Genomic DNA, 26,199 nt, shown 5'->3' with positions numbered 1-26,199 from the left:
TGCTCTGGATGGCTCCTGGGGTCCCGCAGCCCGTGGAACATGCAGAGAGAGCTCAGAGTGCCCGTGTCCCTGCTCAGGGGGACTAAACTGCCACCCTCTGCAGGCATTTGGGGAACCGATGGGAGTGGAAGTTGGCCTCACTTCCAGAGTCAGATCCCAGACAGGAACAAAGGAGCAGCTGGCAGGGATGCCCAGAGGTCCCAGTCACCAGACCCACACATCACCAAAACCTGCCCTTTGTGGGACTAAAACAGAAAAACCTCTGGGCTGGGAGATGAGAGATGTAGGTTCTAACCCTGGGTCCGTCATGAACTTTCTGTGTGACCTCTAATGACCCCCCCACCCCGACCCAACTCCAGTGTCTTGGACTGAGTGACCGTGTGTGCACTTTCCTGAGAGCAGCTTGGGCTGCATCTCTGAGCACACAGGTTGGGCTTCCCCCAAGCCACCAAGAGCCCCATTTGGACACGTGACCCCGGGTGAGCAATCTAATCGTGCCCAGCAGCCAAGGGGGAAGTCCCCGGAGGGCCCCACCTCAGCCCCCTGAAGCGAAGACTGAAAACTGGGTCTCTCTGCCCCTCTCAGAGAAGGCCCTAGGCCCCAGGAAGCAGCTGTTTTCTGAAAGGAGAGAACAAGCTGGGGCCCAGGGCCTAGGCCCACTTCCTCTGCTGCTGCCTCTCTTCAGGGCCTCCTCTCTGTGAATGAGGACCCTTCCCCACCCTCCCACATCCTGCCCAAGGGGCTGGTGAGAGGCCTCCTGGGCTCCTCGGAGGCCGGGCCAGGGAAGGCTCCTAGAACAGCAGGAGGCTCCCCGCAGCTCTGCGCCAGCCAGGGGCGCGCAGGCAGCAGATACAGGTTGTTCTGACAAGGCTAATTATAGAAGCCGGCTTGGCCTTTCCTGAATGTGGCCCTCAGTCTCTCGGCGACCGGGAAGCACATAAACGCCTTTCCTTGGAGACTGGAAGGAGAAATTCTCCTAGGAGCTCATATGCGATCTCTCTTTGGGTAGGAAAAAAGCAATGTTAGGGGTCAGAATGGGGTCAGGAGATGGCAGATCTCTCTGAAACCCTTTCCAGAAGTGGCTGCAAGGGAGAAGAGAGAGCTAAAATGTTATTAAAGGCGGGAAAACACCCAGACGGACCAGAGACTGAAATATGTGGATGAAGCTCGCCAGCTCCTGAGTCAGCCACACGCACCCCGTCACAGCCGGGGGCCGCCCCAGTGCGTGCTCCCTGATGAGAGGCAGCCCTGCACCCCCGGAGAAGGCTGTGCGCATGGCAAGTCTGGTGCTGAGAAAAACAGTCCCCGACAGCAGTTCTGAACCTCCGTCAAGACTCTTCTCACACTGCAGCCAGGCAGAGGCCGGGGATAAGAGGGGCCATGGCCACCTCTCTGTCCTTTGAAGCATTTATCCTTATCACCCTGTGTGGGGTTCAACAAAACCCATTTCTTAGAAGGGATTCTCGCCCTCTGAGGGCTTATAGACTTGGGCAAAATGAGGTAGGGGGCTATGCAGAGGCCTCAAGACATGCAATGAATTCAAGAACCAGACAAAGTAGAGTTGATGTGTGTGCCAAACCGAAGGTGTATCTTCAGGAGTGATGCTTGCAGGGGGATCTGGGGGGACAGTGAAGAGAGGAGGCTCTCTGGACCAAGGAACAAGTCACCTCTCCCACTGCCACCCCACCCCAGCATATCTTATTGACAAATATCTCTGTTTCTCCCAAGAAATATCTGAAACAGATACCTTTTTCATTTGCCAACCGAAAGAAACCTCAGCTTTGCAGTGCCCCTTCCTCTACCCAATCATGCAAAAAACCCAGCTTCTGGGACCGAGGGCTTACAGCGTGGCGGGCAGTGAGGGCAGCAGCTAAACTTTGTTCTAAAAACAGGAACCATTTCCTTCCCAGGCAGCAGCAAAACTCTCTAGAGCAATGGTTCTCAACCTCAGTTGCATCTCAGAAGTACCTGGGGAGCTTTTCAAAATCTCCATGCCCAGGCTTCACTCCAGACCAAGGAAATCAGACTCCCCTGCTGTGGGACCCAAGTATCCACATTTTCTAAGGCTCTGCAGGTAATTCCAGTGTGCAGCTAAGGTGCAGAACCACTGGTCTAAATAAAGACCCCAGAGAGCTGGAGTGCCCTTATGTGTATGTGTATGCGTGGGGGTGGGGTGGGAGGGGGTCTTCACAATGAGGCAGGAACTCCAAGAGAGAGCTGGACACCTCACTCTGCAGCCATGCTTTCTGCATGAGGCCTCCTTACCCCAGCCCCCAGTCCTTGAGAACAAGTGCAGCTTCTCGAAGGGGTGCCCCAGAACACAGGTGCTGGTTCCAGAGCCTGTTTTAGTTGATCCTTCAAACACTAAAATCAAAACCTCTCTTCTGATTCTTGGGCGTCCTCTCGCAATTGAAAAGTCCAGGGCATTTATTTGAAGGTCAGACCCCAGCCAATGCGGGCCCTACGGGCAACATGAATTATTAACCACGGAGGCCCCAGAGTCAGGCCTGGGGAAGTTTTTGGTTAGTTCTACTCAGTGTGGGACTGCTAAATTAATGATGAGCCTGCACACACCTGTGAAAGTTAAACGCTCACTTCAGTCTACAAACAGGCCCTTTTAGGCAAGGACCTGGCCTGGAGCCCTCTCAGCTAAATAACAAAACAAATAAATAAACGGAGCTCTACCACCACTCCCACCAAGTATGTGGCAGATACGCAGCCGCACTGGGAGGGCGAGGCCAGGGGACTCAGGCAAGCTGGGTGTCTAGCACATACAGCCCCATTAGGGAACACATGCAAACTCCTTTAGGCTATCCCCAACTAACCCAGGAAGTCAAAATGGTAGTAGGACAGTGACCTAGGAGGGAAGTTTTAGTTTGCTTCTAAAAACACCCTAGACTTCTGCAAAGTTGCGGGACTGTGTTTTAAGATGGTTTCTGGCCATTTGCAATACGGAAGTCTCAACCTGTTAATGATTATCTTAATGAGGGACTGGGTGCCACCCATTTGCCATCGAGAGATTCAAAGCTCGCATTTGGGGGAAGGTCACCCTCCCAGGCACAGGTGAGCATGTCCCCGAACCACCAGCCAAGCGCTGTCCCCAAATCCTAGAGAGCCATTTTGAAAAGGTCCAGGGACAAGAAATGCCGAAAGGAGCATTTGCCGGTGGCCCCCAAAGGGCTCCAGATCCAACCCGTGGTCTCCTCGGCCAACAAGTTCAAGAGGGTGCGCAGGGCAACTGCCCACCCACGCCCGTAAGACATGACTGCCTGTTTGCCAGGTGCAAGATTTCCCTTCTAGACCACAGAGGTTATTTCCCCACAATGAAAGTCTCTCGTATTATTAAGTTTACCTTCCAAGGATGTTTGCTCTGCACATTCCTGAAAAAGGTGGTCTTGGCAGTGAAGAAGCAATCCTCCAGTTCCTCCTCCAGGCTGCAGTACCCACTGCTCATGCTGCTGTCCACTGTCATCTAGCCCGGAGCTCCGGCCGGAGGCAGCGGGCGCATCTGATGGGGCCAGGCTCTCGGGATGCGGCGGAGGGAGGTGGGGATCCCTCCCCAGGCGGCCGCGGCGTGAGCTTCTAGCCCCGCCGGGGAGCGAGTCCGTTATCGGGCCGGGCAGACCCGGAGCCGGCTGCCTCGGTTTTTTACACTGGGGCCCGAGTGGCTCGGGCGGCGGGGTAACCTGTTCCCCAGCGGCTGCCAGCACGGGGGTCGGACCTGGACCCCGCTGCGCTCACCTCGCTCTCCAACTCACTAGTCATCTGCGGTTTCAGCCCCTCCTCGCCGGCTCCCCCCTCCGCCCCGTGAGCCGAGCGCCAACTCGACACCTCCCCCGCCTCCCGCGCCTTTCCTGCCCCTCTCTCTCACTGCACGCAGAGGAGTTCGGAAGCCACTTCCTCTCGCAAGGTTCCTCAAAGCCGCTGGCTGTCGCGGCGCCCCTCCCCCTCCTCCCGCCCCAGGCCTGCGCCTCCCCACCCTGCCCCTGGACCACTTTGGCAAGTGGACCTAGGGCATCACGAGTCCGATTAGGGATGCAGGGCAGGAACAGACTAGGATGGACCCGAGGGAGAAAATTCCCTCTCTCCTTTCTTCATCCTTCTGGAAGCAGCTCATTCTCATCGCCCAGGATGGCTCAGGTTCAGAAGTAGCACGTGCTCTAAGGTCGACAGTGTCCCTCCTCCCCTCCCCCCATCCATGCCGCACCTCACCCTCTCATTCCCCATTCACTGGGTGAAGGAGCCAGGTCAATCAGAGTGGTTAGAGAAGCGACTGCATTAGAAGAAAATCAATATTGGGCCTGTCTGGAGAAGCAGCAATATTTTAACTCGGAAATGCCAGAAGAAACGGCAGGGGCCCCCCAAAGCATATGCAAATCATATGCAAAGTTATGGCAAACTGCAGAGCAAGCAGGCCCTTCCACCCACACGGGGAACTTGGCCTTCAGGAAGCCTCAGGTTGATAAAGGAGCCTGCGGACACCACCCAGGTGATTGGTGCATGTTTCTGGTGGTCTGGCCAAGAGGGGTCTTCGCTAGATCTTGTGATTCCCATCAAGGACAGCTCAATTACATTTCTCCATCAGACTGGATGAAGGAACACCTCCCTTGACGGGCTGAATCCTTCAGATCCTTCATCCACAGTAGTTACAGCCTATGCCTGGTGATTTACATGCAGTCTGTCACTTAACTTTCCCAACAGCCTTGAGATAGATACGCGTAGGACGCATGTTCCTACGCGTGTTCTGGGACTCAGAACCAGGTGTGTGCAATTCTAGGGCCTGTGCTTCTAGCTACTGTGATGTACAGTCTCTCAGCAGGGATGGCACTGATTTGGTGTGCGTGCTGACATCTTTCAACAGAGTGGGGCTTGGAGTCTCAGGAAAAAAAAACAAGCCTTCAGAGCCTGGCAATGCCAGGGGCACCATGCTTGTGGAGTCTGATGGCCTGGGGACCCCAGAGGGACCCTGGGAGCACCCCAGAGAGTGGCTGACAGGGGTTATCAGGACTTTCTCCAAGTCTGTGTCTCCTGTAGTTCTGAAACTATCCAGTCCTGGGGCACAAGCTGGGTGGAGGGCTAGACTCACCCCCAGACTGCAAGCTGCCAACTCCATTTTAAGCTCTGGCTACTTTTGTGAGGAACCCTCTTCCTCCCCCATCTTAGTCAAATCTGTCAGCTCTCAGGATGGTTTCAAACTGCAGCCCAATTTGGCTCCATCCTCCCACACAGTCTTTTTTTCCAGAAGCCAGTGAGTGCCTGGCAGGCACGAACACGAGCTAGCTGAGAGCCAGCGCCCCAGCCCGCTGACCAGCCTAAGCTCCAGAGAACGGTCAATACTGGTAGCTAGGAGATACCTTGGCAGGGAGATAAGTGGAGGTAGACGGCTGGGGGTGGGGGCTGAGGTGAGCTACGGGGTGTTTCCAGGGAAGAACTCACATTACTGGGGTTGGAAGTAGGTTTTGTCTTTGTCTAGAGCAATCTTTTCTTCAAATGAATATTTTAAAGGCTGGTTTTCTTTCGGGGGGGGTACCCCAGAAACTGTGGTCCAGGCAAAGGTTTTGGCCTCAGCAGCACCCCAAGGCCAATGCCAGAATGATGAATGCTGCGGGGGGGGGGGGGGACCTGCGTGACCCTTGGGCCATCAGTAACAGCCTACCTGCTTTGTTCAGCCAGGGAAGGAACGCACGTTTCTTTATAAAAGGACCTCCTTGCTCACTGGGAATCCAATATTTTAAAAAAAAGCAGGCCCCAGATTCTCTGGCCACACTGTGTCCTTAGAGCCACACAGTGACCTCTGCAGAGCAGCTACAGTGCCACACATTTTAAATGTACAATCTTAAAATACAGCTAATAACAAGCGTTTTGAGCCGCAAGCCAAAGCACCCCAGGAGTCAGCGTGAGTCTCTCCTTGTGAGCAGCACACTAGATGCCAGACCTACTTAAGGAAAGGTCTAAGTGACACTGCATTCTTTTAGGGTGCCGCTCCCTGCCAGTCCAAATATTATGAGAATTGACATCTGAATAGAGCTTTTCAAAGCCCTTTTACCTCATCACTTAGGTTGCTCTACAACCTTGAGAGCAGATTTTACCCCCATTTTACAGATGAGGAAACTGAGGGAAGCAGCCTGTTCCATCACAGCTCATTACATACTCTCAAAGCCTAGTGAGTGTCTCTGTCTCTACCCCCACTCCACCTGTCAGTGAGTCTAGGCTTGGAAGGAAGCCACGTGTAAGACACCAGCAAAAGGGAGACTGTGCTGGTGAGGACCCTGGGATGCTTCTGAACCCGGCAAAGATCACATACGATACAATAAGTTGGCCAGCCTCCAGGAGGAAAAATCCAGATAGAAGCTCCACAGTCCCAAAAGGAGGAAGACTGGATTCTTTTCAGTGTCCAGTGACTCTGTCTGTACCTCTTCCCCATGAATAATCAGCAGTAGTGGTAACCTGACCAGGGAAGGACGGAAGGTGGCAGAAGAGCCTGGGCAACAGCCTTTCAAGGCTCTGGAAGTAAACACACAAGGACAGGAACTGGCTGTTCTTGTCCCTGGTCCCAGGAAGAGGAGTCTTGACCTGAAGATGCAGCATCCGGAGCCACAAAGCCATGGCATCATGGTTGCGGGGTGGGTTTCAGAAAGCCCCACTGAAATGGTAGATGGGCGACTTCCCTGTCTCAGAGTGTCAGATGATGAAAGACATTATTTTAAGCTGTCTTCCTCTCTCAAATGCCATCCTGACACGTAGCCAGATCCCCTTGTTAAATCCACCCTGTGGGTCTGTGTTCCAGAAAAGCTGTGGTACAAAAATGGAAGCCGGGAGCTGGTATTCTAGGCCCAGCTCCAACTCCAGCTTGCTGTGGGATCGTGAGCAACTTTGGACCTCAAGTCTCCTCATCTGAGCAACCGAGGAGTCCAGATATCAGATTGGGGGCTTCATGACCGACCCACATATTCAGAGGCTGAAAATGGGGTGAGGGGCCCACCCTTCCCCGAAAGCTGTTTTGAAATCATCATTAGCCGCCTTGTGCAGGCGCTGTCCTAGTAACTTTATGTGCTTCATTTCTTTTAATCCCTACAGCATACCAACGAGGAAGCTACAGTTATTATCTCTGTTTTACAGAATGGAAGAGGAGGTTCTGGCAGGTTAAGTAACTTGCACATAGTCAGACATGCTAGCTCATGGTGGAGCTGAATCAGCCCGGCTGGTCTGACTCCAGACCCCAAGCTGCAGAAGGCTCTGCAGAGTATGAAGCATCTATCCTGGTTGCTCTCAGAATAGCCATACTGCCTGAAATCGCAGTCCGACACAAACAAGTCAGGAGCTACTTTCTCAGTCTTCCTACGACCCTGTCTTCCCTTTGGCTCATTGGGGGTTTCCAGAGTTCAGCCATTGACTGTTTTCTCCACCCCCCTCCATGTGCCCGTGCTCTCCCTGGAAGCTTAGTCTCACCTAGGCCAATGGTATCAACTGTACTTTATACACACATGTCTCATAATTCTCTCTCTTCCAGGTAGCTCCAGATGAATACCTGTAGCAGCTCGCGGGGTACCCAACTCTCCCCGCTAGAGCCTCACTCTCAACAGGTCCAAATTGAGCTGACATTCCCTGCCTCGCCCTCCACCTGCTCCCCCTCCTTTAGAATTTCCTATCTTTTTTTTTTTTTTTTTTTTGCGGTACGCGGGCCTCTCACTGTTGTGGCCTCTCCCGTTGCGGAGCACAGGCTCCGGACGCGCAGGCTCAGCGGTCACGGCTCACGGGCCCAGCCGCTCCGCGGCACGTGGGATCTTCCCGGACCGGGGCACGAACCCGTGTCCCCTGCATCGGCAGGCGGACTCTCAACCACTCAACCACTGCGCCACCAGGGAAGTCCTAGAATTTCCTATCTTGATGAGTGCCATCAACATAGATTATTGCAAAGCCTTCCCGTAGTTTCCCTTGTTCCCATCTCTGCCTCCTCCAAACTCCTCACTGCCTTGTTGCCAAAGTTACCCTTCTAGACCAAGATCTGATCAGTGTTGTTCTATCATAAAACCTTTCCATTCAGATGTCAACTAATAATTATTGAATAAGTACTGAGTTTCATGACCTAGTATCAAGCTTATTCATTTATTCAACAAATAATTACTAAGCACCTTCTACATGGCAGGCACTAGACTGGATGTTCTGAAGAAGACATAGTTCCTGCCTTCTCATAACGGCCAGTGCAGTGGAACGACGTGAAATTAGACATTATATTGGAGTTACCGAGCTCTCACACACTTCATTCTCTCTCTTAATCCTTACAACCCCGCAAGAATGTATTTTACAGATGAGTAAGCTGAGGCTCAGGGTGGCTCATTTTGCCCAAAGTCAAAGAGCTAGTAAATGGTGGAATCAGATTTCAAACCCAGGGCCTTCTGTGTCTGACAATTTTTCATCACAGTTGTCCCTCCTCCAGTGACGCCCCAGTGCCTACAACGATATCCTGAACTCCAAAGTGGGTCCTTCAAGGTCTTTCACAGCATGTGCCCAGCCAACAGGTCATACCCATCTCCAGCCACAATCACGCATCCCTCCTTACAGCCGCACACATTTGATTCACGTTCCCAGCAGCCGCCCTGCCCTCTTGTGGTCTCGCTGTTTCCTCTGCCTGTCAAAATCCTCCTGTGTCCTCCCACTTCCTGACACACGTTCACCAACCACGACCACACCTCCTCCACCTTGCCTCTCAGAAGCAGCCTTTTTCAGATGTCCTCTCTGGGGCGAATCTTAAGAATGCCACCCTCCATCCTGAGAGCAGCATTTGACAGCATTAAACCGCTGTGCACAGCACAGAGCTCAATTTCCCCCCAGGTGACTTCTTGTTGTAAGAGGTACATGGCTGCACACGACTTAGGCTGACTCACAGGAGAGTCACTTTCTCGGGGCTTCTAGCCCACTCCACACTTCTCTCACTTGGCTGCAAGGCTGACAGCTTCGATAAAGCCCTGACACTTACAAACACCGAAGGCAGTTAAGTCAGCCCATACCAAGAAGCAGAAGTCCTGAAGAGCTCATGCTGGGTCTGAGTCAGGCACCGGGAGTCTGCCATCTAATTGCCCTCCTTTAGGGAAACTAGAGCATCATAAAAGATGTTTCTGATCAACAACCCCATCCCTCACGTGGCCCTCTTCAGTCCTCCAGTAGCCAGGGCAATGTGGTCACAGGCGTGAGACATGTGAATAACTCTTGCACTACTACACATAGAAAGAGAGTCTTGTTGCCTCCTTAGAGCCTCAGGACAACCTGGCCAGCCAGAGGTCATCTCAGACACCTACTGATGCTAGGACAGAAGGAGTGGGTGGGGCTGTGAGGAGCATGGAGAAATGTCTCCAGTGCTTAAGGATTTCTCGAGAAATAAGTACTAGAGCTCTGTCCCTCCTTGGAGCCAGGATATCAAGTACCTTCTGGTGGGAAGCCGTTCCCCTCTGTCTGATCAGAACTGCGCTCCCCTGGGTTGGCCTGGGCTGCTGAGAGAGGCCTTAGGGCAGCTCCCGTTAGAGGCAGCTGTTCAGTGGAGTCGAATCACTGACAGCTTTGGCCAGCACTCCTGGCTTCTAGAAAGTGGAGGGAAATCTGTGGATGGGGGAGCAACTGTCCCAGATATAGCCAGAGTGGAGCAAAGCAGCTGGGGACCAGCTCCTTCCTTTGGCCCCTGAGGATGGGCTGGCAAAAAATGAGATAAAATGGAATCATAAAATGTATCTGATTAATCCAAAAGAAGGAAGAAAAGAAAAAGGAAGCAAAGAACAGATTCGACAAATAGAAAACAAACAGCACGATGAGAGACTTAAAATCTCATTATATCAATAATCACATTAAATGCAAATGAGCTAAATAACCCAATTAAAGGGCAGAGATGATCCAATTGGATTAAGAAAAACAAGATTCAACTATGTGCTGTCTGTAAGAAATGTCCTTTAAATATAAAGACACAAATAGCCTAAAAGTAAAAAAATGGATAAAGAAATATCACGCTAATGGTAATCAAAAGAAAGCTGGAGTGGCTATATTAACATCAGACAAAGTAGATTTCAGAACAAAGAACATTACCGGGGATAAAGAAGGTTATTTCATAATGATAAAGTGTCAATTAATCAAGAGAATGTAATTATGTTAAATGTTTATGCACTGAATAATGGAGCTTCAAAATACAAGATAGAACTTTAAGGAGAAATTGGCAAATCCCCAATTATATTTGGGATTTCAACACCCTTCTCTCAATAATTGAAAAAACAAGCAGACAGAACACATGGTATGCCTCAACAAATGTTAGCTACTGTTGTTATCAGTCACAATTCAGTTTGATAAACCTTTATCAAGCATTTCAGAGGAGACCCAGGACCAGAATTCCCAGAGAGGTGTGCAGGTATCAATCAAGAGTGTTACTTAGGCGTCATTATCAGAATCCGTGTGCAGAGGAGAAAAGGTTGTGAATTTATAGGCACAAAGAAATGATAAATCAGACTAGAAGTGTATCATGGTGAAAGGAAGAAATGGCAAACCAGGATAGAAGGCTTTGAGTGCTAAATAGAAGACCTCTTGTAATGCTTTATTGGTTTTTGTGACTTTAAAGCATTTAGCTTAACAGTAATGATATTATTATATTGTTTTAAGATGAAAAATCTTTGCTACAATTCATAATATTAGGAGTGAAGGTAAGTAAGCTTCTTCACGCAGGCCACATGATAAGCTCAATTCTTTCTGCAGACAGCATTGACAGAGAAGGGACGCGAAAGGATTGAGTGACCCTCTCAAACGCAAAAGAAAAAAAAAGAGCATTCCTTAGGAAGCCCCAGCCTCTCTGCAGAGATAGACCTGGTTCCCCAGGTTCTCCCCTCCCGGCTCCCTGGCTCCCCCGTGTGGTAGTTCTGGGTTTAGCCCGTGACGTTGGGAGGAGGGCCGGGGCAGGACCGGTCACAGTCGCTTCCTCCTTTGGAGGGTTCTGGAAAAGCAGAGCTCCCAGTAGGGTGACACTGGTGTGGCTGCGGAGGGAGCACAGGGCTGGAAGCCAGGAAACTCGGCTCTGCACTCCAGCTGAGTCACTGCTCAGTGGCTGCAGGGGCTGAGGGAGGGGATTCCAGCGGGGGCCCTGCTAAGGAATGACAGCGGTGGGCTAGGGGTGGAGGTGGGGTGCATAGGCAGAAAGGCAGCAGCGACCTGACCTGTGGGGCTGAAACACCAGCAGGCCGGGCTGACCCACCCTGGAAGCCGTCTGTCCCTGTGGTGAATGGGGACAGGGTCTTGAGTCTTTTTATCAACAGAGTAGAGCAATAACTAAGGCCGCAGAAGAGGGGATAATCGTTAAGTCTTGTAGCAACAAGTACCCGCCAAACCACAAAGCTGTCGTGTCCTGGCTTTATATCCAGGAGAGTAATCCATCTTTCTGGTATTGTGGAGAGTAGGCAGAGCCAGACCATGAAGGGTTTTGTGTGCTAATCCAGATTTAGACTGATTTTGAGGGTAATAGGAAGCTGCTGAGGGTTTCCATCACAGGGTGACACGATTAAAAATAATCCAGTAAGGCTGTTGGAAGCACCAGAGTCGGCCTTGGAATGTCACCCGGTGATACGGACATGCTTTCACATACATCTTCTCACCGCAGCCACACAACCAGCATTTCTCAGAGGAGAAACCTGAGGCTCAGAGAAACTAAGAGGCTTGTTCCCAGTCACATGCCAAGATCGTCATCTACACAAACTGAATTAGAGCCTAGCTCTCCTGTCACTCAGGCCAGGGTTCTTTCTTTTCTTTAAGAAAATATGTATTGCCTTTTAGAAATGTTACACTAGAAACACATGACAGCATCTGGTTATTCAAACAGCCCCGAAGCAAACAGCAAAAGTCGAGAGTTCTCTCGTTCTACCCATCACCTCCCACCCCCTCCCAAAGTGAAATCCCTTCGAACAGTTGTCTGGGCGCCCTCCAGGCCCTCACTCTGCATTTAGACACACACGCATACACACATACACACATATGTACAAAGTACAAATGGGCTTGTCCTGCATGTACCACTGGGTGACTTGTCTCTGTTGGCACTATTCCTTGTCAGTACGTACAGATCCATCCCTCCTTTGTAAAGCACCTAGGCCTTAGTGCTGGTGGCTGGAACTTCCGTCCCGGCACCCCCGCGGCTCTCACCACTGCTCACGGTGCCCCTTAGGAAGGGGCTGGACCCAGTGCCCTGGTAGTCAGGGCACCAGATGACCAGAGCGCAGCCTCTGTAGGCAGCATTTCCCACTGAGGGCACCTTAAAAGATTTTAGAACGATGCCTGGCTCCATAACTATGGGTGGAAGGAATCTGAGACAGTCCTTAGGCATACTGTGTTTTTAATTTTAGAGATTAAATATTAATTTAATGTGTGTCAGGAAAGAAATCTTAAGTACATCAATGGTGATTGAAGGATTTAAAATTTTTCCTTTAACACAGTTTAAGTTTACTCAAATAAATCTATGTAAAGAGAAATATTAAGTAAATAGTAGCATAGGTGGCATATTGATATGGCCAGAATCTCAAGTGTGGAAAGTGCCCAAGTGAGGTTTGGGAACTGCTGGGGGAGGGGCTGGACTTGGCAGGTGGGGACCTGGGAGCCTGGTTTCTAAATGCTGCTCCTGGGTTCTGGAGGGCCAGGAGGAGGGGATGGAATCGGGGCCTGATGGATATAAGATTCATTCCCCGGCTGCAAGTGACCTGAGTGGAAGGAAGAGTGCTTACGTTTTGGTCTTGTCATCTGTGCATTCCATGTACCAAGAAAAGTGGCACCAAAGGCCTGGGGAACAGAGCTGCCAGGACCCCCCTGGTCTGCAGCGGGTTATGATGAACATCAACAGCTGTGGGCAAGGGCTTCCTCTCTTGGGATCTGCTTCCCCAAAGGCAAGGAAAGGACTGAACCAAACCAGCAGAGGTCTCACTTCATCCCCAGGGCCCTGGGGAGCTACTGGGAGTTTTTTTCATCACAGGGGTGACAGGATAAGAGCACCTTTAGGACCACCTGAAGTATAACATCTTTGGAGCATGCCCCCAAATAAAAGAACTGCAGCTCTTTTGTGATCTTTAGCCAATGGCAACCATGTCCTCTAGGAAACAGGCTTAAACTGAAGAAGGGATCTGGGGGAGACTTGAAGGGGATTTGCTCGGTCAGCATGGGTGCCCAAGAGAAAAACCAGACATCACAGACCTCTGAGATCTCCAAGCAGAGACTGACAAAAACATAGGCAACTTCCATCCACTCTTCCTCTGTTTCTCCACCTGAGAGAGACACGCACGAACCACACACCTTGTGAGTGCAGCTGGGGCTCTGAGCCCATCCCTGCCCCCTCACACCCCCTCCCCTTCCTCCCTCCCCACCTCTGTCTGGCATGGCAGAGAGAAGACAGACAGAACCTTGGGATTACTGCTTTTCAAAGGTTGAGGCCAAACACTTATCTACAGGATGATCTCAACTGTGTTCTGAAAAATGTATGAACGTACAGGAAGAAAATATAAAAATGTTAACTAACAGTGGTTCCTTCCGGATGGAGGAATATCAATGATTTTCTTTTTCTTCAAGAACAAAGCGGAGAGACTTCCTAACAGCCATGCGCCTCCAAACTAGTGGAGCTCTGACCAGGGCCCGGGCCACAACAAATGCCCACCCCCACTCCGAAAACGGCACTCGCACATTTGGTTAGCTCAGACCAGGTGACGAGGTCAAAGTGAACGAAAGCTCTATCCGGGTATGCAACAGAAAATCGAGCCAAGGCAGAAATCAGCACAAACAAGCTTTTTAGAAAAAGGCGAGTTAGCCTGGAGCAGGGCCCAGGTTTTATTGACAGAAGGCTAGGTCCTGTCCCAGCTGTGCCTGAAGCATGCAGCCAGGCCTGTCCAAGGCAAACACTGCAGCCCAACCCAGCCGGCCCGGGAGCAAACCCCGTTCCAGGCTGGCTGCCGGTGGGCGTGCTGCTCTGCGGCACCCACGAGGGACTCCTGGCTTCTTCTATATTTCAGTGGTGGTTCTGCTCTAGACACAGCCCTGAGTTAGCTTGCCAGAAAATTCCAAGGTTGACTCATCTCTCCAGCAGAGGGAAGGGAGTCACTCTGCTTCCAAATACTCAGATCTGGAAACACCTGTTCACTGTTGAAATTCTGGGAATGAGACACGGCATGCAGCAAACCCCAGGCCCTGCTCTGGGGCCTTCCCGCCCACCCCCGTGAGAGCTGGCCGAGCCACTCTAGGGCAGGGTTGCTCAACCTCCGCACTGCTCCCATTTAGGGCCGGATGAATCTTTGTTGCGGGGCTGTGGCTCTTCTGTGCAATGGAGGCCGTTTAGCAGCATCCCCGGCCTCTGCCCACTAGGTGCCAGTAGCCTCCTCCAAGCTGTGACAGCCAAAACTGTCTCCAGTAACTGCCAGATGTCCCACCTGGTGGAGGGGGGCAAGATCACCCCCTCCCATTTGAGACCTGCTGCTCTAGAGGAAGAAACAGAGACCCAAAGGAGAAATGCAGGATGGAGTGGGGTGAGCGGGCTCTGGGATGGGGGATGGGTAGGCTCGAGGGGAACAGAAAGAAGAGAGACTTGGAAGTTCCCAATGGGAAAGAAAACTGGGAAAATAAAGAGTCGTTTAAATGAGATTTTTGGTAAATGTTGTTATGTGGTGTGCTATGTAACTTCCCTCCTCCATCTTCTAAAGAAAACCTTCAGCAAAAATCTGCATCATTCACCAGGGCTTTGGGGGTCAGATTTGTCTCCCTTCCTTTTCTCACCCTGGACAGGGCAAGGCCCTCCCAAGAGGTCTGGTTACATTCAGACTACGTTATAAACAGTTCCAGTTCCAAAGTGTGTGGAGGACGTACATAAGTTTTTTCTCATGCTAAATAAACGAGTTACTTTATTCTGTTTACGGGTGGAGCATTCCTCCACGATGAACGAAGTTGATCCAAATTTATTACTTGTCCTTTTTTTTTTTTTAAATCTTTTGGCTGCGCCGCTCGGCATGTGGGGTCTCACTTCCCTGACCAGGGATCGAACCCGCACCCCCTGCGTTGGCAGCGTGGAGTCTTAACCACTGGACCGCTAGGGAAGTCCTATCTTGTGGGCAAACCCCAATCGGCAGTACCCCAAATGACACAGCATCCTTAACCAGGGATAGGTCTATCTCAAGTGCATTTGCGAGACCCGCAATACTAGTATGCTCATCTATGGAAACAAATACAGAGTTTCAAAACAATCACCTTGCACTCGATTCATTACAAAACCTGCAAGAGGAGGAACTACTGTATAACTGTCAACAGATATGAGCACATTCAGATAAATAAATCCTGTGTTATATAAACTATGTACTACATTGTAATCTGGTGATCCAGAGAGTTGAGGGCCTGCATCAATGATCTTATCAATAGCACATTTCTCAGGCAAACTGCATATCTTTATGCCATCTTCTGTGATATAGCCAGCCTACACCACTCAGCATGCCTCTGGCAATTTCCACTGGCTCTACTGGTAAAAGATCATGGGCCGTTTTCCTTGTGAAAAAAATTTTTGATGATCTACACGGGTTCATCAGATCAATGTACTGGTTTCTTCCTATGCCAAGGAGCCTTAGGCAGGCAGCAGCAGTAAAACCGGGCAATGAATCCTAACTTTTCTCACTGTTCATAATGTCATCCATGATCCCAGGATAATATGGTGCTATCCTCAGGCCTTTACCATATCTGATAAATGGCAAGGGTACAGCATGAGATGTTCTCGACTGCACAGCTCCCCATAGTACTTGGGTTCATTTTGACATGTTTAAGTATTTCTATATTGTAACTGACTGCGAACAGTGTACAGGACAACCTGCTTCTCATATTCTCTCTGTGAATTTCCAAGACTCTGCCTCACGTTGACGGGCAGCTTACTCCAGGGGTAGTTGTGCCGGATGTGGAACTCCACGGCTATGTGCGTGATGCTGGGAGCCGGGGCAGGCAGCAGCGGCCGGGCCCGAGGCTGGAACGATGCCTCCCGCCTGTCCGCTCTCACACTGCGGATGGCCCAGGCCGCCCCACAGCCGGGGTGTCTGAGGGCTCAGCGAGGCCTGGGCCATGGGGCGCGGGAGCAGTGGAGAGGGGTGGCTCCAAGTTTCTTTCGGATGTACAGAATTTAAAAAATATATTTTTTAGAATGAATTCAATATCATTCTTATAAAAATACACATCATATTTGCTTTCTAGTACTACTTTCCCAGTGGGAGATAAAGGCCTGGGGAACAGCAGGGAGGCTGGCAGCACCCATGGGTGGACCAGGTGACTGAACATTGTTGAGCATGTACATCATGGTCAGAAAAAGCGTGTGGATGGCTAGTCTGGGGACTTGGGACTGGACCCCGATTCCCCAGGCCCACTTGTATTCTCTTGAGGAAATAACCAGTCATTCAGCATCTGTGTTGTCTCTCACAGCACCCAGGGCTTTTCTCTCAGAAACATGGGGTTTAATTAAAGTCTTGCTCCCCTACTTTACTGCATCACTAAGCCCCTGGCATTCCCGGGCCTGGCACATGCTCTACATTCAAAACATATTTGTTAAATAAATAAATGGATGATGTCCTTACAGTAAGGATGGACACTCCTTACTTCCTTAACCAGCAACATCTGACCAATACATTAAGGCTTACAGCAAATGTCACCTCCTCTGGGAAGTATTCCCTGATTTCTCCCAACAGAAACAATTGCACCGTATACTCAAAATGCTTCATTCGTACTTTTATTGAAACATGAATCACACTATATACTATCTGGTTGTATTCTGCCTTCCCTGGCGTAAGCTCTCTGAGGACCAGAACTATGATGTAGCATTTATTATCCCCACTCTTACCAGTGCTTGGCACATAGTAGCTAATTAATGTTTCATCGATGCAAGAATTAAAAACAACGCTCTCCTGTCTCCCTCCCAAATCCTCAACATCAAAGGTCAGACACGCCCTAGTTCAAGTGGCTTGGCAAAGCCCAGAACCAAGAGCTGCTCTGGGCATTAACTTCCTGGTCCTTTGACACAGGGAAAGAACATTTGCACAGACCCTCTGACGTTGATCTGGTCTGGCTGGTTGACTGGCAGGCAGGATGATGTGCTGAGAAGCCTCAGTCCCAGCATCCCCACTGCCCCAGGGCTACAAGGCCTCAGAGGATCCTCAGGAGCTTTCTCTGGGACCCCCACCGCTACCCCTACCCATACCCACACCTATGGCTGGAGCCCTAGGCCAAAGCAGGCTCTGTGCTTGGGGTGGACTACAGGGCACTTCTCAATAGTGTCACCGATTCTGTTCCATCCCCCCAGCCACCTGGAAGAGGGTGTGTGATATTTTGTTTTTTTAATAAGAAATATAGATTTGGTCTCTGTCTCCTTTCCTGGCACAGAGCTCCTAAAACCCTTGGAACTTCCTAAGTGAGGACAGCAACAAAGGTGTTTCTTGTTATGTTAATGAGGTGATTTTGGAGGCCACCTAAGGATGCAGGCTTGTTGCCAGGGGAACCAACCAAGTGTTAGAGGACTGGAACTTTTAGTCCCACCCCCTGACCTCTGGGGAGGGGAGAGGGGCTGGAGGATGAATCAGTCACCGATGGCCAATGATTTAATCAATCATGTCTGTGTCACGAAGCCTCTATAAAAACCCAAAAAGTTGGGGCTTGGAGAGCTTCTGAGTTGGCGAACACGTGGAGGTGCAGGGAGCGTGGCGCCTGGAGAGGGCATGGAAGCTCCGTGTCCCTCCCACACACCTTGCCCTCTGCATCTCTTCCATCTGGCGGTTCCTAAGTTAGATCCTTTTATAATAAACTGATCATCTAGTAGGTAAAATGTTTGAGTTCTGTGAGCTGCTCTAGCAAATTAATTGAACCCAAGGAGGGAGTTGTAGAAGGTGACAACACGGCCTTGCCATTGGTATCTGAAGTGGTGGTGGGGAGGCGCACAGATAGTGCCAGAATTGAGGTGAACTGAAGGACACCCAGTGGGTGTCAGATGATCGCTTTGGTGGTGTGGGACCCTCACCCCCCACATCAGAATTGGGGGCAGAATCAGAGTGTGTGCTGTGGACCCCATCCAGCCAGAAGGGGACCTCATCATCCGGTGTATGTGGAACACTCACGCCACCTCCCGCTCACCAGAGCTCCTGGGAGGGACAGGGGAGCCCGGGACACCTCAGAGGCTGTTCCCAGCCTGGTCCTTGAGCCCTTGCTGCCTACCTGGCTGAAGGTCGAAGTGAGGGTGCTTTCTGGAGAGGGTCTGTCCCGGGAGGGGCCTTCCCGCTGACTGCAGTCCAGCTGGATCAGGCTGCGGCACTCCGGGTGGCAGGTGAATTTACAGTCTGGAGGGAGAGAACCGTAGGGGGATTAGGGGCCAGATAGGAGGCCCAGAGAAATACCCTGGAAGATGGCGTGTATCTCCTGGAGGGAAGAGCACGCAGGAGGGAAGCGGAGGGGGGAGAACACCGTGAGAATGTCACCCGCTCTCTGCGCCACCATGAATGGTGAAGGTGAACAGGTGCTTTACAGTTTGCAAACTATTTGCGCCTCTGTTATTGTGCGTGACCCTGCAACCATTACAACTGCCACTTTACAGACAGGAAACTGGGGCCTTAGGGACATTGGTGATTTTCTAAGGGCAGATCATCTGGCTTCTGGCTGGCTCTCTTTCTACTAATTTACATTAATCACCAGGGGTCACGGATCGTTGGGGAAGGACTTAACTTTTCTGGGCCTTGTTTTGCAGTCTGTAAAATATAGGTACTAAGTGCCCTGCCTAGTGCACAAGGACGTTTATAGTTAAAGGGAGAACAGGTCTTAATAAATTAAAGGTGCTTCCAGGGACAAAAGCATTATTATCAACAGGAAGGGCTGTCACCTGTCTCTGACCCTGCCCCATCTAGAAATGTGGGGTGGCTTCTCTAACCCAGCTGACGTAGCTTACAGACAACATCCAAAACTAGGTGCTTCAGGGAAAAGCACACGTTTATTTCCTAGACAATGTTCACCTCCACGGAAGTAAGACTTAACGACCAGAGTTGCAAAGAGTCTGGGGGAATACCTCGCAGATGGGGAAGCTGAGGCTCAGAGAGGTAAAGCTAGGTGCCCAACGACACACAGCTCAGTGGCAGAGCCAAGGCTGCGAGCAGTCTCCAGCTTCCTCAGGGCTCTCTCTGGAGCCTCCTTGGCAGAAAGGAGGTGAAGTTGAAGGGGGCAGGAGGCAGAGAGGCTGCGGCAGGCAAGGGGAGGGGCGTGTGTATGGAGGATGGGAGTGAAGAAAAGGTGGGCAGCAAGAGAAATCAACATAAGCCCATCAGCAGGCAACATGCTCAGATTTTAGGTTGGTTCTCACAGAAGCTGCTGGGCCCGCCAGGGTCACCTGTCCCGGAGGTGCCACAGCTCAGCCGGAAGGCCCAGCTGAGGGAGGCTGCCGGAGTCTCCGTGAGAAGGCTGCTCGATTGTGATGCCAGGTGCATGGGGATGCGGCAGGGGACACGACAGCCTGGACTTGTTTGTATACCTGGGGACGAGGGGACAACTTTTGGCTGATAAGGGCTGAGCCTCCTGACACTCTTTTCCTTCCTTTTAACAAGTTCCAAAACCTCGGCACGTTGGGACTATCTTCTTAAAGCTGTGAAGCGCACTCCGTCCTGGGGCGGCGGTAGGGGTGGGTCTCCTCTTCTCCCCACGCTCTCGGGGAGTTTTGGAAAGAGACCCCCACTCTCCCCAGCTGCCCCCTTCCCTTACATCCCCAAAGATGAGCACCTGGACCACACTCCTTGTACAGGTTTTGCCATTAATGCCTGCAGGGGAGTACCCAGCAAATGTGGGGACATGAAGAGATTCCAGAAGCCTGCAACCTTCTGACTCAGTGGTCTGAAGTCCTGACCAGCTTTCTGGGATGGCATTTAGAAGCCCTACTGCTCACCTCCCTCGTGCCTGCAGGTGAGGCCCACGCGACATCCTCTCCTTCACACTCCACCCTCTTCTGGGCATTCCCAGCTCTCCTCCGGAGGAGCTATGCTCTCACCTGGAGAGGGGATGGGTACAGCTCACTCTGGGCCACGCACCATAACCCCGCCCACGCCCACATGCATTCCTGGGCTCCCCCAGTAGGAGATCTCTGCCCGGCACGAGGACGGCCTCACCCCTGGTGGGGGTGAAGGGCACAGGTGGCGTGCAGACCGCATCTCCCCTGCCCGCAGTGCCCAGAAATGCCAGGGCTTTGATAAGGGAGCACCGAGGCCAGAGCCCACACAAAGAGGCATTGTCTGGGCTCTGCTCCTGGGACACACCTATCCAGCTCCTGGCCAAGCTCTGAGTGATGAAGAATTCTCCGGGGCTGCCAAGGAGTGGAAACTCGCCAGCTCTACCTCAAGTGAGAGCTGCCACTGGCTCCCAAAGGGGAGAGCGTCTTGAGAAAGGAAGAAGTCTTCCAGTCTCCTATTTCAACTCTGTGTGCTGCAGACACGGGCACTCTGTGTCCACCTGTGCATCTGAATCTCTCCATTTCTGTCTGTCTCTCTGTGCTCTGCCTCTCGCTGACACACATGCGTGCGCGTGCACATGCACACACACAGCACCAAAACCACAGGAACATTTTTTTTTTTTTTTACAGCCTCACGCTGAGCTGGACGGAGCGGGAGAACAGAAGACTCCAAGAGGAGTGGTTTGGGATTTTATAAAAAGCACATTTGAGCACCAATGAGCCTGTCCCATCAGACCGTGTAATCACAGACTGTAGCAAAACCACCGAAGCACGTCTTGATATTTCCTGGCCCCTGGAAATGCTAAGCCCAGGGCTTTTAGGCCAGCAGAGATGAGGTCACAGGCCCCATCCCTTCTCCACACACAGAAGCAAGGCCCCCCCAGCCACAACCAGTAGCCTGCAGGCCTCATGTGCTCTGAGTGGGGACATTCATGAGGTTGCCAAGGCAGGGTTGTCTCCACTGGAGCCCAGTGCTTAAACCCCCACAGGCCATCTTTGCCTCAAGATAGGAGGAATGATGGAGACACAAGCACAGAGGGGCCCTTCTCAAAGAGGGAACTGTATGCCAGGGTGCAGAGAGGGCTCCTGTGCGCTACCCTCAGACCCAGGCTGTATTGGTTTCCTCGCTGCTATAACAAAGCACCACCAACTAGGCGGCTTAAAACTGAAATTATTGGGACTTCCCTGGTGGCACAGTGGTTGAGAGTCCGCCTGCCGATGCAGGGGACGCGGTTTCGTGCCCCGGTCCGGGAGGATCCCACATGCCACGGAGCAGCTGGGCCCGTGAGCCATGGCCGCTGACCCTGCGCGTCCGGAGCCTGTGCTCCGCAACGGGAGAGACCACAACAGTGAGAGGCCCGCGTACCGCAAAAAAAAAAACACCACCACCTGGAATCATTGTCTCTCAGTTCTGGAGGCCAGAAGTCTGAAATCAAGCTGTCAGCAGGCTCACACTCCTTCTGGAGCCTGTAGGAGGATCGTTTCTTGCCTCTTCCCAGCTTCTGTGGTTTGCTGGCAGTCTTCGGTTGTCCTCCGCTTGCAGCTGCATCACTCCCATCTCTGCTTCAGTCTCTACATGGCCTTCTCCCTGTATGCCTGTGTCTTCACATGGTCATCCTCACATGACATCAGTCATATTGAATTAGGGGACCACCCTACTCTAGTGCAACCTTTTCTTAACTAATTACATCTGCAACTACCTTGTTTCCAAGCAAGGTCACATTCTGATGTACTGGGGGTTAGAACGTTGACATATTATTTTTTTGCCAGGTGGGGGGATACAATTCAACCCATAACACAGACCCTGGGCCATATTGGGAACCCAGAGCCCTTAGTCTCGAACGGATGTGGGTTTCTCATGGACACCATCTCCAGAGGTCAGCAGCAGACTGGCAGAGGAAGGAGGCCAGGAAGTGCTGAGCTGAGGCCAGGACCACCTCCCTACTTCTACTAGCCCTGCTCCTGGCCTTCTTGGTCCCTGAAGGTCACCACCAAAGGCACCATCTCGAACAAGGGGGTCAGGCCCAGAGGCCATGGCAACCTATGTCCAAAGATATAGTCTTTCTTCTACTTCAGCCCAGAGGAGGTGAATTCAGCAGATGGAACTGTGCTAGGAGATTGCTTTCCAAAATGCAAAAGCTACAAACCTCCCCTTAGTCCCCAGGGCTGCCCTAGTTAGTTCCTGCCTGACCCCAGTTGCCAAATGCACACACACACACACACACACACACACACACACACACACACACAGGCACACAAAGAGGCTAATTTTTCTGAACCAGAGGCATTCTGTTGATAAGGAACCCTTAAGGCCCTTTCACCCCAGGGTTGTATGCAAGATCCCAAGATAGTGTGGCCTCTCCACTTCACTCTCCCCCTCCTCCAGCTGAAGCCAGGATGTGGGGTGAGGATGGGGCAGGTTCCCAGGATTCAGAGCCTGGGTTACAATGAGCTCATAGGCCTCCCTTGCGGTCATTCCCAGGTCAGTGAAGAGCAGCTTCTCACCCTGCATGGCCAAAGCCACTACTGAGGCCCAAGGGGAAGCATGACAGCCTCTGAATCCAGGAGCCCTGTGTCCATGCTCTGGGTACCCCAGGCCTTCTTGGACAAGGTCAACCTCAGAACAAACTTACCACTTCCCCCGTTCCCCCTCGGGACCTGGCCTGTGCTACAGGAAAATGGAAAGAGGATGGACTTGGGAGGAAGGCCTGGCCTCCACTCACTGCTTAACCAGCTTTGTGACCTTGGGTAAGTTATTGAACTCCTCGGATCATTAATTCACTCGACTATATAGTGGGACTAATAGCCTGTTCATAGGGCTGCCATGAGGATTAAATGGGGTCCATGATGTAAAGCACTGCACAGGAGGCCTGGGACACAGAGGCCCCCAGTTAATGTTCCATCCCACCTCTCCCAACACTACTCTGACGTGTGGATTCCTTCCCGCCCCACCGAGCTCCTGGTGGGTCATCTGTAGTCTCAGCAGCTCCCCCTAGCTAGCCATTTCTAAACCAAGCACACAAATAGATTTTAGTTTTAAAATAATTTTGTTCTTAGGCACTACAGAAAAATCTGAAAAAACACATAATGGAAAAGAATATGAAAAAGAATGTATATATATATATATGTATAACTGAATCACTTTGCTGTACAGCAGAAATTAACACAATACTGTAAATCAACTATACTTCAATAAAATAAATTCTTTAAAAATTAAAAAACAGAGACTTCCCTGGTGGTCCAGTGGTTAAGACTCCACGTTCCCAATGCAGGGGACCCAGGTTCGATCCCTGGTAAGGGAACTAGATCCCACATGCCACAACTAAAGATCCCACATGCCACAACTAAAGATCCCACATGCCACAATGAAGCTCCTGCATGCCACAACTAAAGATCCCGCATGCCACAATGAAGATCCTGCATGCCACAACTAAAGATCCCGCATGCCACAATGAAGATCCTGCATGCCACAACTAAAGATCCCACACGCCACAATGAAGATCCTGCATGCCACAACTAAAGATCCCGCATGCCACAATGAAGATCCTGCATGCCACAACTAAAGATCCCGCATGCCACAATGAAGATCCTGCATGCCACAACTAAAGATCCCACACGCCACAATGAAGATCCTGCATGCCACAACTAAAGATCCCGCATGCCACAATGAAGATCCTGCATGCCACAACTAAAGATCCCGCATGCCACAATGAAGATCCTGCATGCCACAACTAAAGATCCCGCATGCCACAATGAAGATCCTGCATGCCACAACTAAAGATTCCACATGCCACAATGAAGATCCTGCATGCCACAACTAAAGATCCCACATGCCACAATCCTGCCGCAACTAAGACTTGGAGCAGCCAAATTAATTAATTAATTAATTAAAATAAATTAAAAAACAAACAAAAACCACTATCACCACCACCACACACACAAAAAAGTGCATTGGAAAATTACAATGTTACAAAAGTTTTTAAAAAGCAGGAGTTAAGGTCTTTCCGAGCAAGTCAGTGGGGACAGTCCTCAGTCTTGGGGTCCCTGCCTTGGCTCCCTTCTCAGATATTTCTTCAAGAGTCCCCCATTCTTGTGCTGGGGGTCCCTCCACTCAAGAACAACCATGTCCACTCAGAGACCACCTAGAATGCTCTCTGTGCCTGTCTGTCCCAGGCCGGCCCAGCCCTGCTTCACCACCTGCAGCCCCACTGTACCCTGCAACCTCGACACCCCCTGCTCCCCCAGCCAGAAGCACCTCTCTCCACATGGCTCCAAGATTTCCCCTCAGACCTCAGGCCCTCTAGTGTCCTCTTCGACCACGCGCCCCTCTAAGCCCCCAGGGCTGCAGCTCCTGAAGTCCACCCTTTCCCAGCCCTTTGCTCTGGGCCCTGCTCAGTGTTCAAGAGGACCAGCCACTATTAAGCATTTGGAAGGGGGTTAGTATGAATTGGTTGAGTGAATAGAGGCAGGAATGAATGGTCTTCTGCCTTTTGCTGAAGTGGAGAGACCAGAGTGTGAGTGCTGACCTACCCCTAGGCTAGTGTCCTAACTCCTGCGTGCCTCAGTTTCCTTTCTAAATGGAGCCGATGGCAGTACCTGCCTCACAGGGTTGCTAAGAGCATTAGACGAGGTAATTACGTAAATCATAACACAACACCTGATGCAAACTAAGAGATCAATAAATACTAGCTATTCATATTAACTGGCTAAAATCCTAGTCAATCTCACCAGTAGCCACAGCATCTGGCATCCTCATCCCGGAAGCCCATCTGTGCACATCCCATCACTGCCCATTGACCTTCCTCCAGACCTCCACTGAGTCCTGATAAAAAAGGCTCTGATGCAACCTCAGACCCCCATTGAGCCCCTCTCCCCAGCCTGAGCAAGGGAAGCCCCTGGTGTCGGCTTCCTGCAGAGGTGAGGTGCCAGGTGTGCATGGAGCCTGGTGAGGGGCAACTCTCCCCCACCTCGGAGAGGCACCTTTGCCCACCTGGGATGTCTCTCCTCCCTGCCTTCCTACCCACCCTCTCCAATATCTGAACTTCTAAAATCTTGCTCTAGTTTCAGAAAAGAAAATTGTTAACCAAAATTGATAACTTCCAGTATTAAAGAGGATGTGGGTAAATGAGAAGGTTCTTGCCTTATTGGTGATACCAATTTCCTGCAGGAATTTATCCTGTGTGTATTTATTTGTATCTAAATACGTCTCCACTAAAAGGTTCATCACACAGTTATTTATGGCAACAAAATACTAGAAATACTGCACATCCATCTACAGGGGGCCAGCTACAATTATGGTATATTTAGCCATTATATAAGATGATGTAGATTGGTCAACTTGGAAAGATGTCCACAAGCGTATTACTGAAAGAGAAAAAGGCTGTGTTTCATGATCCTAATTATATAAAAACATACACATACTTACATATATATTATGCACAGAGAGAAATTTGGAAGGCAGGTGATATGCTTGCTCTGAGTAATGGGATTTCAAGTGTTTTTCCTCTCTTTAGAGTCTAAATTTTTATAATAAATATATATTGTTTTTTTAAAATTTATTTTTGGCTGCACTGGATCTTCATTGCTGCACGCGGACTTTCTCTAGTTGCGGCGAGCGGGGGCTACTCTTCATTGCAGTGCGCGGGCTTCTCATTGCGGTGGCTTCTCTTGTTGCGGAGCACGGGCTCTAGGCACGCGTGCTTCAGTAGTCGTGGCTCATGGGCTCTAGAGCGCAGGCTCAGTAGTTGTGGCGCACGGGCTTAGTTGCTCCGCGGCATGTGGGATCTTCCCGGACCAGGACTCGAACCCGTGTCCCCTGCATTGGCAGGTGGATTCTTACCACTGTGCCACCAGGGGAGTCCTAATAAATATTTATTCTTTATAATTTTATAATGAATATATATTCTTTACTAATATATATTTTATAATGAATATATATTCTTTTATAATGAATATATATTCTTTACTAAAAGTACAAAGAAAAATCATGAACCCACATTGTGGTGACAGCGGCTACCATTATTCACTACCTACAATGTGTTAGACAGCTTCTATACATGACTTCACGTTATCAGTACTATGCCTGTATGACATGTTTCTACCCCTATTTTTTAAAAAGCAGACTTTATTTTTTAGAGCAAAACTGAGCAGAAGTATAGAGAGAGTTCCTGTATACCCTCTGCCCCCCCACCACGTGCACAGCCTCCCCCTGTACC

General features: G+C 50.8%; 1 protein-coding gene across 2 annotated transcripts in view; it reads right to left on the bottom strand.

The window, feature by feature from the left end:
• Window positions 1–26,199, bottom strand: part of RASSF5 (Ras association domain family member 5) — a 71,382-nt gene that overhangs the window by 25,386 nt on the left and 19,797 nt on the right. Inside the window, exon 2 of one of the 2 annotated variants that reach the window (XM_004282427.4) lies at window positions 18,217–18,338. In XM_004282427.4, coding sequence (XP_004282475.1) covers window positions 18,217–18,338 — 122 coding nt within the window. Of the gene's footprint in view, window positions 1–3,352; window positions 3,816–18,216; window positions 18,339–26,199 lie in introns of those variants that run through there. The other variant, XM_004282428.4, reaches the window with a different exon arrangement.

The sequence above is a fragment of the Orcinus orca genome, chromosome 1 (genome assembly GCF_937001465.1).
Source record: "Orcinus orca chromosome 1, mOrcOrc1.1, whole genome shotgun sequence".
Classification (NCBI taxonomy): Eukaryota; Metazoa; Chordata; class Mammalia; order Artiodactyla; family Delphinidae; genus Orcinus; species Orcinus orca.
The sequence above is the reverse complement of the archived record's forward strand: the minus strand, read 5'-3'. Positions and strand labels throughout refer to the sequence as shown.